The sequence below is a fragment of the Gambusia affinis genome, linkage group LG05 (genome assembly GCF_019740435.1).
Source record: "Gambusia affinis linkage group LG05, SWU_Gaff_1.0, whole genome shotgun sequence".
Lineage (NCBI taxonomy): Eukaryota > Metazoa > Chordata > Actinopteri > Cyprinodontiformes > Poeciliidae > Gambusia > Gambusia affinis.
In genome coordinates this window covers 8,545,365-8,557,887 of record NC_057872.1, presented here as the reverse complement: position 1 = coordinate 8,557,887, position 12,523 = coordinate 8,545,365, and the positions used below count along the sequence as shown (strand labels likewise).

The following is a 12,523-nucleotide window of genomic DNA, read 5'->3' as shown; positions in this document are numbered from 1 at the left end:
TTTCTCAATTGTGTTGTGAAAAAACTCACATTGACAGTTATAATTAGTAATTCAGTCGATAAGCAGATTATGTTTATTTATAGCCAAATTATAATTCAAAATCAGTAGTAAACTAGAAAAAACAAAGTGAGAAGTGACTTCAGTTTTAATATCTCCTCACTCTCCTTGTTGTCACCTTTTAGATAACAGTTAGCTAAAATAATCAGCATTCAACAAAGACGCAGACAGCAAGTAATCAGATCCCAACCACTCAAAATGTACACCAAAGGTTGACAAAATATCAAGCTTTGTTCTTGAGGTTTTCTCCACTAATATTCCTAATTTCACTCTATTAGTCGTGTCACAGACAATTATGTTAGAATACAAACATTCAGCAGTCGAAATGGTCAGAGAACGCAAAAGATAACACAGCAAATATTCATTTTGTGCACAAAATGTCATTGGAGAAAGAAAACAGACGTGCAAACCAGGCAAAGTGAGGTGTTCTTTTTATATATATATATATATATATATATATATATATATATATATATATGTGATTTACCCTTTAAGAACTTTAAAGCATTTTTCACTTCACTGGACAGCATGCCACTCCGGGATGCACTGAAAGAAAAGAGGAGAAGACATGCAGCAGAGTTCAGGAGCCGGGTTCACCGAGAGGTCCTCAGCTGCCGGAACTGGAATGGCGCAACATGATTCACTGATACAGGAAGCGCTCTGCGCCACCAGGTGATGAAAGCAAAGAGTGCGGTTAACACCAGACCGGTCCAGGTGTTCTGTGGGACAAAGGCAACAGAGCAACAGAACATCAGGAGGAGGAACACTGATCACACATAACATGGCAGGTAAAGTGAATATTTCTTCCTCTTGGTACTCAAGGCAGATGGTTGGACGTTTTGTTCTGAAAGAGTTAGAAGCAGGAAAAGCGGATGAGCGTAACGATTTGGGAGTGTGGGGACCAATAACCAATCGAAATTACGGCGCCATGCTTAAATCTCTGGAGTTTCTTTATTCTGGATCGAAAACAACATAGTAAAAACAGTTTCAACATTAGCAAATAATCCAATTAGCACTAACACCAACCATATAGAGTTGTGTTTACAGTCATTGTTCATTAAATCCACACACAGCATTTCAAAATCAGTTCTCAAAGCGCCAGCTTTCTTTTAATATGAGCAGTGTTTAACTTTTCTAGCGCTGCTGGAACAAATCTTCTTTTGAAGAACCAGTGAGAAGTGGTTGATATGAGGTGTTGACTTGGTCTCCAAGATCTCAATCAAGCATCTGCAGGATGTGCTGTACATACAACCTATGTATGAACGCTCCCTTTCAAAATGTATTGGATTGAAAGCACTTGACTGACATCTTGTTTCTTCAGGGGTCTTGCGAAACTCACGCCTCAATGATTCAGACCTAGGAAAAGGCGTACCAACTCACTGTTGGAATGTAGTTTTATCCTGATTTGAACACATTTATACTAAAAAGATGCAAAAATAACTAGATTACAGCCTAAAAGGTACATGAGATCAGAATTTGATTTCTCTTTTCAATGGTCAACTCTGCCACTTTAATAGTTCAGGAAACTCGTTACGTAAATGTTACCATTTCTGCTGTATTGGTGAAATGTTGATGAAACAATCTACAAGCTAAAAAGGTCAGAGAAGAGGGTTTTGTCCTCTGCAGTGTGTGCTGTGAGGGGTTGTACCTTAACGAGGCGTTTCCTCCTGCTTAGTGCCTAGGCTGGGGCAGAAAAGTGTAAACAACTTTGGAAGAATCCCTCGGTTTCCTCTCTCCTCTCATGTTGTGCACCTGGACCTGATCTGGGCTGCAGGAAACAGATGAGGTCCACCAAATCGGTAAGTTCACAAAAACCCCCATCTTCCAGACAAAAAGACGATGTTAAGGAAAATCCTCTACGGTGACTGATCAGGAAGCGCAAAATGCCTGAACATGAAATTGCCATGTTCCCAAATTTAGTAAAAGCCGAGCTTTAATGTGACTACGCTCATTTAGTGGGGGAGGAAACATTTTCACAAACTTGATCGCTGGTGTCACAATTAGTAGTACTCCCAAACATTTCTTCACACTGCAAAAACACAAAACCTTCCTAAGTATCTTTGGTCTACTTTCTTGTGCAAATATCTTAGTACACTTGAAATAAGACAAAACTGATTGGTAACTTGTCAACCAAATATAGGAGCACATTTTCAGTCACAATGTAAAATAATACTTGTAAGTGAAATAATCTGTTGGTGTTACTGGTACTTTTTTGTAAAAAAAAAAAAAAAAAAAAAAAAAAAGATTAAGCACAATAACAGCAGGATACTTTGGTTAGTGTCTACCTGGACATCCTGGAGTAATGCACAGTCATGAAGTTGGAGGCGGAGCTGCGGCCTGAAACTTCTTTGATTGGCGCAGTGTCCATCAGAGGAACGATGGAGGGATGGGAGGTGTTACTTGAATCCTCCAACTCCTCCTGTGTGCACATGAAAAACATCCAATTCCTCTTCCCTGTCATTGGTGAACGTTCCCCAGGTGACGTTGAGCGCGGCTCACCGGGATGTCGGACATCTTGCCTTTTCTGACAGGGAGGGTGTGTTCGGCTGACTCACGGCGCACGGTGTCGGGTGTCGCCGCTGGACGCTGGGGTCAAACGGAAAGACACAAACCTCAGAGGACAAACCAGATAAATAGGATCACAAATCATGAAAATCATTCCAGACTTTACTGCGGTATCTGGGATCATTCTTCAAACCCATGTTTTCTCCTACTGTCAGCTTCAGTAAAACACAAAATGCTGAATTATTCTTAGACTGATTAAAAACAACGACAAAGACAGCTGTACCTTGTTTACATCGTCTACGGACTCTGTGTCTACTCTGTGCATGTTCTTGCTGTGAATTCAGAGAGAGAAACGCAGTCAGTGACAAGACTGATGAAGAAAAGTGATGAATAAACAGGACAAAAAAAAACAAAAAAACTGCTGCTGCAGAGGCAAAGGTACTTCCAGTCACCTGATCATGACGGCCACCGTCAGCGTGATGAGACCAGCAGACACGCCCACCGCTGAAGCCAAGGCGATCGCCTTTAAACGACCTGCAGTCGGAGACGTCGCAAACGTCATCGGCACGGCAGAAACATGAAGTCGACAAACGCAAAAGCAGGAAGTTCAGCAGGCTAAAACTGAGCAAAAGTCATAAAAATAGAAAAGGAAAGTGATTGAAGAGCTAAAGATCTGCACGTCAGAAAACGCCTGTCTGGACTCGAGTCTTGTATTTCCACTTCTTCTTTCCAAAGCTCCATTTCTTCAGCTGTCTAGACCCGAATAGCAGTTTTCCGCAGCACCTCATCACCTCCTCTCTTAATAGTGAGAGTGGTTTACATGACTCACAGTGAATCATAGAAAAACAATGAAAGCCAGAGGCCGACGGACCACTGCCACGGTGACCGGGAGGCTTCATCGCTCATCGCCGCAGACAAACAGAAACCATATCTGAAAACCTTCAGTGATATAAACACTGAAATACTCAGAGGCCGTTTTTTTTTTTTTTTTTCCTTCTTCTGCAGCGTCTGAGATGATCAGAAACGTGGCTGTAAATATGCAGCAGGTGGGTTTCACTGCAGTGAAACATAGTATTCCCATTCTCACTTAACAGAAATAAACACTGTTAGTTTTATGCTAAGCTGGCTGCACTTTAATAGATGATATTGGTAATTTAAAAGAGAAAGACTGCCCAAAATAGTTAGAAAATAAAAAGAGGAATTGAACAAATAAAACAGGACTGATCATAAGGGTAGAAATTAGATTTTAAAGAAATTGTCAACATTCAAGATGATCCATCAGAGCTGATTTGTACCTCTGACTCTGACTGTCAGGACCGGAGAGCTGTGGGCTCCGATTCGGTTCCTGGCCTCACAGTAATACTGACCACTCTCACCAGGACCGACCTCGGAGAAGGTGAAGACGGGCCCAGACTTGGTGACCCATGCTGCGTCATGAAGAACAGAAAAAAAAAAAAGGTAAACTTTACAGTTTTAATTTAAATCAAACGGTGACCGAAAGCATTCACCACAAAGAAATAACAAAACGAGTAAAAAATCTGAGCTAACAGTGTACAGTGCCACCATCCACAGCGAGTCTGTGCCAGGTGAAGTTGTCCACGGCTGGGTAGGCCTGACTGCTGCAGGTCAGGGTCAGGGGTCGGCCCACGTCCACCACGCTGGAAGGGCGCGCCAGAATTGAGGTGTTCTTAGGGGGATCTGCACAAAGGAGGGAAGAAAAGACGATTAATGTTATTATGAATCATTTTTTCATAAAGACAAGGAAAACACCAGCTGAAGTTCAACATGCAGTTCTAATCATTTTGGTTTTGTTGCTGTTTAAAATCAAAGACAAGCGAAGCCAGAGAGTGAAGCAAAGACCAGTACTTATACCATTACAGTAACTGATCAAATGTGTTGCAAACGTATTCACAACCTTCGAACGTTGCCACATCTCGTCTTGTTACAACCATAAAATGATGTGTACTCTATGTAAAGCTAACACAAAGTAGCAGATAGTCTTGGGACTAAAAATGGAAATGATACATTTAAAAATGTCTAAAAATCAATATTTAGTTTGTCTCTGCCATGTCAGACATCTAAAGATTGATTTTTTTTTTTTTTTTTTTTTTAAAGCTCAAGTTCCTCCTTCAGGTTGATCTGAAATGATCCCAGTCAGAGTTCAGTTTTAGTTCAGTGTGTAAGGACTTCCACATGTTGACTCAGAGAAACTTTATGGACAACCAGCGTAGAGTTCCTGCTGGACGCTCCATGAATGACTGAGCCAAAACGCCACAGAGAACCCGAGGAGCCTTCTTCACCATTTGTCTGATTTTAAGCAGTTCACCAGGTATGAATACTTTTGCAAGACAAAGTTAATTTGTTTTAAAAAAAATAAAATAAATGTTTATAAAAAATAGAAAGGCAGAGGGATGCGTCTTGTACTTACAGAGGACTGTTAGTGAAGAAACAAGAGAGGATTGGGAACCCAGTCGGTTTGTTGCTACGCAGTAGTACTGACCCGCATGTTGAGCCCCCACTGAAGGAAAGGTCAGGTTCTGACTGTGACCTTTAGGCACCACCTGGCCACCCATGATTCGATACCAAACATACCTGCAGAGGAAATCAGGGAAATGATGATGATGACCAATGGGCCTAGTTATTTCAATAGATTTTTGACATCATCAAATCAACAGAAATGTAGAATGGTTGGTCAAGAAGACACGAGGGCCTCATTAAAATAATAAGGCCACAACAAATGCATGACATGGTGAAGTAGCAATAACAGCATTAGAAAAAAAATGGGGAAAGTAAAGAAAGTTGCATGGGGCTGATTCAAGGTGATGTTTCACCTGCTGGGAGGAGGGTAGGCGTGGCTGCTGCAGCTCAGGTTTACAGACGAGCCCTCTCTGATGTCTCTCTGAGGACTCGTCCACACGTGTGTGTTTTTGGGAGCGTCTACACAGGAGGAACAGGAACAGAAAACATAAAGTTAAACAACAAAGACTGATGTTAATCTTCGCAGTCCTGCTGAACAACTGGTTAGCGGAATACTTAATTATCATAGATATTCCTGCTGTATCCCTCTGATACATTTGGACTACGATACGGCAAAAAGACGCACAGCTGACGTTGAGAAGAAGTGACCCGGAGCGCTCTGTTCCCAGTGAGTTGCGTGCGACGCAGTGGTACTCTCCCCTGTCTGTGTACTTTAGGTAGGGCAGGTGGAGCTGAGGACGGAAGCTGTCTGGAATGCTGCCGCTCTCCATGTCTGCAAAGAAAGGAGAAAAATGTGTATTTACATGTGGATGGAAAATGTGATAACTATCACAAATTCTGACAGTTTGAAAGGTTTTACTATCTCCACCCAATGGGTGTGTGGCTTACAAAGAATCAAGCGCACCCATCCCTTTCACTTTCTGGGTAAACAAACTGGAACATTGTTTCTTTACCATTTTATTCACTTTTAAGTGAATAAAAAGGTAAAATTGGATGGATGGATGGATGGGTGGGCTAAGAAGTAAATGTTTTAATTTAAGATTATTGGTGGTACATTTGTTGTCACTCCTATTTATCTATACAAAACACATGCAACTGAAGCACTTTCTTTCTTTAGACATATTACTTTTTCTGAGTTGCTGAAGTTTCTGGAAATTCTTAATAAGTTTCCTTGTGGTTATAAATATGAGGTGACACAGCGGCCTATTTCTTTCAGCAACTGACCACTAGATTAGATGGACCCAAATCGATCTCGACATCTTGCTGAGTCAGCAGGATAGCATGCAATTATAAGACGATCTTCAAAGCTCATTCCGTGCCGTTTACCTTTAAACCATGCGAAGCTCTCGGCAGGTGGGGCTGCATCACTGCTGCAGGTCAGAGTGACTGAACCGCCCTCTGACAACTCTCCCGCAGGAAACACTGCAATGGAAGTGGAGCGAGGACTATCTGTAGTGAGAAACAATGAAAAAAAGCATGTTTTAGGACAAAATTATGACAAAATATGAACAACTTTTGTAACACATACACATATATTGCAGCTTATTATGTGAAATAAAGTGTATGATTTTTATTTCCTAAATTCTTTGCTTCATGCTTTCTTCAAATTGTAAGACATTTGTCCTCGTCTATGAACAAGAGCCTAATAAATATTATCCCCTGTCCATTACTTCCAGATGCATGTCCACAGTGTAAGGCTTCAAAAATCCTAAAAGTTTCTGTTTTTCTTGGCTGACGTTACTTACACCCCATTGTCAGCGAGACCGATGGTGACTGGACGTTCTGCGGTGGGATTGGTCGGCAGGAGTATGCCCCTGCGTGCTGCTGGTCAAAGCGGTTAATCATCTTTTTCTCATACGAGCCGAGGTTCAATCCGTTCCTAAAGCATCAAACAATAATGGAACTGATGGTAAACTATGATTTCTTTCCATTAGCTAGTAAGAGACAGGGATAAGAGGTGGAAAGAAAAGCCAACACAATGCCAACTTTGGGCTAGTTAGCCAGCTAGCTAGCCAGTTAGCATTGGGCTAGCTAGGCAGATAGCACAGCTGTAGTGGATGGCCGGAACTCGCTCAAAGGTGCCACTTTTTAGTTATGTCAAATAAGTGTTGTTTCTCTCATCTCTCACCTTTATCTCTCTTATTTTTGCCTCCAAAGGTACACCTAACCAGGGTTTAGTGCCTCTTTCCTGTACACAGTCACTGACAGAGCTATTGCTGACATTATCTGTGTGTATTCTCTGTTTTTCTCACAGAAAATAATCCTGATTCATTGCTTTTGCTCCATCTTCTTTTCTGGATAAAATCATTGTTTGACTTATTGCTACCAATTTATATTTGCCTTTTTACTCTACTTTTTGAAAGCAATTCTGACCCAGTGATAATTCAACAATGTGTTTTGTGTCTCCTTTGAGTCCTGTTGACCCCTATCTGGTCACATTATGTAGACTTACCTGTAGAGAGCCAAGCTTCTCCCTGGGGCAGCACATCCTCTGGCCTGGCAACCTACAAAGACTGTTTCTCCAAATCCAAACATGTTGCTTGGCCTAGCTGGATGCACCTGAACCTGGAGGTCTGTGAAACACAAAGACAAACACACTCTTCATTAAATACTGAGACTTTTCTGAGATGTCTCAGCAGCTTTAGTTTCGGTTCAACTACCTGTTACATCCAGAGTAATGGTGTCAGGTGAGGTCCATCTCCCCAGCGGTTGGTCTGTCTCAAACCTGAAGTGGTACTGGCCCGCATCGCCCAGCTTCACACCCCGAATCTGAACCGAGCAGCTGGAATAGCTTCCCCCGGTGTAGCTGGAATCCAGACAGCAATTCAGTAAGGTAATTTTACTGTAACAATAACAGCGCTCGCAGATCTTCTCACCGCGTGCGCCCGCGGTAAGACGGGCTGATCTGATTGGGGTCGGTGTGGTGAGCAAACTCCCTGTGACCCTCAATAGAAACACGGAACCACATAACGCGCCTCACAGTGTGACCTGGGGAGTTTTACACAATCTAGTTGATCACTTATACATATCCTAAAGCCATAAACAGCAACATATTTTACTGATACTTAATGAAATACACCAACACAACATACTATTAGTCTGAAGTGGGAAAAAATTCTAACTTTTCAGATTTCTTATACTCTGTTACATAAAACCCTAATAAAGTACATTTACTTGTTTGCACAAACATTTGAACTGTCCATGTAAAGAAATGCAAAATGAACAAATGACCAACTTGAGGGGTAGTCATAACTGCAGGGCAGAGTCACTGTAGTTCCTGCCCACACACAGATCACTCTTCTGGAAAACGACACACTCCACCTGCTCTGAGTACCTAGGAGACAAACGCTTTGAATCTTTCAATTGTCAGGACTCTAATTTAGGAATCTAAGCACAAAAACTACAAGCAAACAAATACATATGTTACAGTAAAAATCATGGTTACATGACATGAACTTTTTGTCTACTTGTGTACCTCTTCCCAAAATGTATGTGCATGCCACTGGTAAAAATGGACAAAAATCAGCATATATCCCACCATATTTTCTACAATTCTCACCTGAATTACCATCTCTTGCCTGTAAATGGCCAATTATTTTTCTAATATGTTTCAAACATGAAATCTCAGAGAGTAGGATTTCAAAGTTAAGCAGGAAGCATTCTCCTTGATGTGCAGCCGTGGTGTCGTCCTATGCTGCTGACTGTGGGCCTGGCTGACTACCTAGCACAAAAGACAATCAATACTTATAAATAAATTGGAGTGTAAAGAGAAGGGCACCTGGCTGCAGGACATTGTCGACATAATGGCTCTTAAAAATCAACCACTTGATTTTAAAACTTAAAAGTAAAAAAATATAAATCCTAAATTAAAAACTAATCTGTAACTGAACAATTACCCCCCCCACCCCCAAAAAAAATCTGCGAGCTCAACATTCCTTGTTTGATTCTATTTTCCAAAATGCAAATAAAGAACAATAGTATAAAGAATATTACCATTTGTCTCATACCTGGTAAAGCTGTGAGGATGGTGCCCAGAACTAACGCACCTGCCAACATCTCCGCTGACACGAGATCTGCTATGTCACAATAAACAATTAGATGACAGCTGAAGAAATCACTGATCACAGAAAATGTCATCAAACTATTTAAATCTCAAGAACTCACCCTCAGAGTATCTGCATCCACCTCAGCCCGTCAGATAAACACAGACACTTCAGGATGTTTATGTACCTGACAGTAATGGAGGGGAGGAGGTTTTATAGCGATGAGGGAGGCTCAGTGTTTGCCGTCTGTCAGATGGGAGGAGGAGTGAGGCGGATGGGGTGAGAGGTGGCTGTGAAAGTGATCAGCTCCTCATCCGTCATTGTTTGACCCATTTCCACTGTTGCTTTTTATTCCACTTCTCCATCTGAATCTGTCTCAAAAGATGGGCTAAAAGGAGAAACTGTGACATCCATGTGATATGATCACTTCTGTAGCAGTTTCAGAGGCGCGTGTCTGTGCTACAAGTCAAATGTCATTAACCTGTAGTACGTGTTAGATTCACTTGTTATGCAACAGTCCGTCATTCCCTTTTCTTCTGCTCCTTCACTCTTGGGTAGGAAAAATGTACTCAGTAGGTTTTTTAAAGCTAATTTCTGCCAAAAAAGGCTCAATATTACTTAGGTGGATTCACAGGTAGGGGGTACAGACAGTTACACAAAGTTACACATAATTCCTAACTTTCTAGAAGTTTTCAGTGTGTGATTATGCCACTGCAATTTGAGAAATAAAACAATCTTTATAATTGTTTTGACACTAAAGCTCCCAATAAATGTGTTAAAATACAAACAAACCTAGAGCTATTTCTATAGAAGCACATAGAAAGATGCAGGTACTGTGCATCTTTCTATGTGCATAGTATCTGCACATGGGTACATTTGCACATGACTCAAAGCATGTGCAAAAGACACAGCAAGGATTAACAAACAAAATGCAAAGAAAAAACAAAACAGCGGAAAGTTTACAGCATTGTATGTATGAAAGTGTTTCATCATTGCTCACTGCAAATAAACTTTTTGTACATGAAAATTTGTTGGGGTTTCTTTTGCTTATATGATCTAATGGGAATGAAAACCAAGGTTTTAATTCTTGAGTAATTAAGAAAATAATCTCAACCACAAAAAGGCTGAAAAGTTAAGGTTGTGAAAAATTCATTTAGTACTAACAGATGGTGTGTAAACCTGATCATCTGCTTTTTGTTTTGGCAGGCTTTGTATTTTTGTTTTAGTTTATTATGCAAAAGTAATTTGACTTTGTTCAAGGAGTTAATAAGGCAAGTTATCATAGTAAAAGTCGGTAGGTTCTCCCTCTGCGTCGATATTGTCTCAGCATCAGTCCAAGCTGTAAACAGAGTGACTGACATTTGTAGCTCCATGTAAGGTTTATTTATGAAATGAAACCAGGCCTGTGGGCGGACATTAATATACATAAGTCAAACAGACTTTGACTCCGCCGCCCAGATGTCCTCTTATCCTCTGCTCTAATTGAGAACTGTTGGCAATGAAAGCTACCCGCAGCCAGACGTGTGGAGGTTCGAGACCTTTCAGTCAACTGTGTCCACTTAGCCTGATGAGTCAAAATGACTTTAACATCCTACCCTGCTGCGGCTTGGCCAATACATGTCAGTTTTAGCCAATTGGCTACTTAGCCCAGCTCTGACCCAGGAATAATGATGATGTGCAGTTTAACTTTTCTGTCAATCTCTGCTCACAAGCCGTCCACGGAAATGAAACTGTGGATGCACAGATAAAGCAACCTGGTAGAATTTAGCCAGTAAAAATTTGATTTGGCCAAAACTAACTAAACTTGTGTCAAACATTTGTGCCAATATCATTTTGAAGGGATGACTAAAAGTTTGTGATAGGTATCAAAAGTCAACCAGCTGCTGCATATTTCCCTAATTAAACAAGATTGGTGTAAATAAGACATGCTAAGATGGAAAAACTCAAAAAGATTTTTTTAGCTTCTTTTTGTCTATATTTGATGTTTTCTGTAAAAATATGTTGCTTTCCCCTTTTGTCCAAGACTTGATGTCACTTGCTTCCTCCATATGACTGGTGGTGTTGGAAAGTGGAGGTTTACAGGCCGAGTAGATCAGAGTCCCAGGTTCAGAATCTGAAAATGGTTCTGGATTTTCCATGTTTCTATTCACTCCATTATAGGGCAAGCTTATTTTTAACCACATTTTTAAAAATATATATATATGTATATATCACAGGAGCTTGGTTTATTAATAAAGGTCTTACTCCATGTACTGAGGAAACTCTTATTAATTTAATCAGTTTTTTCTGTGTCCTCCATCATTTCTGTCTTCTCTCTCCTGATAGGCTCAGTCTCGTTGCCTTGTCTCATTGATGCTGGAGAATCATCACATAATAAGACACACATTCTTTTATCTCTCTCTAAATAACATATGACTGAAAGAGACTTTCTGATCAAGTCACTATCATGTCCTCACCTTTTCTACAGTCTGTTATAACCAGTAGATTACCAGGTGGAGCAGGTCTTCTTCTTTAATTGTTGGTCAACTCAAGTCATGTGACGTGTTGATGGAGAAATGAAATGAAGAGAAAACATAACACGGTTAAAAACAAGAATGTACATCTACAGAAAAAAAAAAGTTTGAAATTTGATATCAATTTCATCCATATTTAAAATTGTTACATGTTGTGTAAAATAAATTCTTACTTTTTTGTCAACTGTGTTCTCTTGGTGGTGTTGAAGGTGGAGGTTTACAGGTGGAGCAGGACTTCTTAAATTGTTGGTTAACTCAAGTCTCAAGTCATGTGACGTGTTGATGGAGAAATTAAATAAAGAGAGAAGACAACAACGTTAAAGAGAAAAATAGGCATGGACAGCTGACGGAAACAATTTCTAACATTCAGCTCAACTCTACGCGGCTAAATTTGAAATGATTCGTCATGTTGTGTAGATATAAATAGTCTTACTTTTTTGTCAACTGTGTTCTCTTGGTGGTGTTGAAGGTGGAGGTTTACGGGTGGAGCAGGTTTCTGCTTTAATTGTTGGTCAACTCATGTCATATGACATAAATTTATGCAGAAATGAAATAAAGAGAAAGTACAACAGATTAAAAACATAGAATATACATGGATAGAAGAAAGAACAATTTTGACCTCATTTTAATCCATATTTAAAATTGTTAGCTGGGGAAAATATGTTTCCTTACTCTTTTTGTCAACAGGATTCTCTTATCTTCCTCCACCAGACTGGTGGTGTTGAAGGCGGAGGTTTACAGATGGAGCAGGTCCTCTGATTTAATTGCTGGTCAACTCAGGCCATGTGACATGAGTTAATGGAGAAATAAAATAAAAAGAAAATATAACAAAGTTAAAGAGAACAATATGAACTTTCAGCTCAACTCTATGCAGATGCATTTGAAATGTTTAGTTACATAAATTGTTCTTACTTTTTTTATTGATTT

At 40.3% G+C, this 12,523-nt stretch overlaps 1 protein-coding gene across 12 annotated transcripts; it reads right to left on the bottom strand.

Annotated features, from left to right (window-relative positions):
• Nucleotides 1-43: 43 nt before the first annotated feature.
• On the bottom strand, nt 44-11,695 carry si:dkey-33i11.1 (B-cell receptor CD22). Of its 12 annotated transcripts, none has more exons than XM_044117778.1 (20): nt 11,540-11,609; nt 9,205-9,471; nt 9,048-9,113; nt 8,276-8,374; nt 7,917-8,028; nt 7,701-7,846; nt 7,493-7,613; nt 6,786-6,919; nt 6,367-6,489; nt 5,666-5,812; nt 5,394-5,499; nt 4,991-5,154; nt 4,111-4,260; nt 3,858-3,989; nt 3,015-3,096; nt 2,846-2,894; nt 2,557-2,643; nt 2,343-2,476; nt 1,706-1,825; nt 44-776 (listed from the first exon to the last, which is right to left on the bottom strand). In XM_044117778.1, exons 3-19 carry the CDS (start codon nt 9,094-9,096, stop codon nt 1,729-1,731), a joined length of 1,932 nt encoding a protein of 643 aa, XP_043973713.1. In that variant the 5' UTR covers nt 9,097-9,113; nt 9,205-9,471; nt 11,540-11,609; the 3' UTR covers nt 44-776; nt 1,706-1,728. The 12 variants fall into 12 exon arrangements, with proteins under 12 accessions (XP_043973713.1, XP_043973714.1, XP_043973715.1 ...); XM_044117779.1 differs by lacking the exon at nt 44-776 and adding an exon at nt 990-1,413; XM_044117783.1 differs by lacking the exons at nt 44-776; nt 1,706-1,825 and adding exons at nt 1,845-2,086; nt 8,600-8,761 and having other exon boundaries at nt 9,048-9,116.
• Nucleotides 11,696-12,523: the final 828 nt, after the last annotated feature.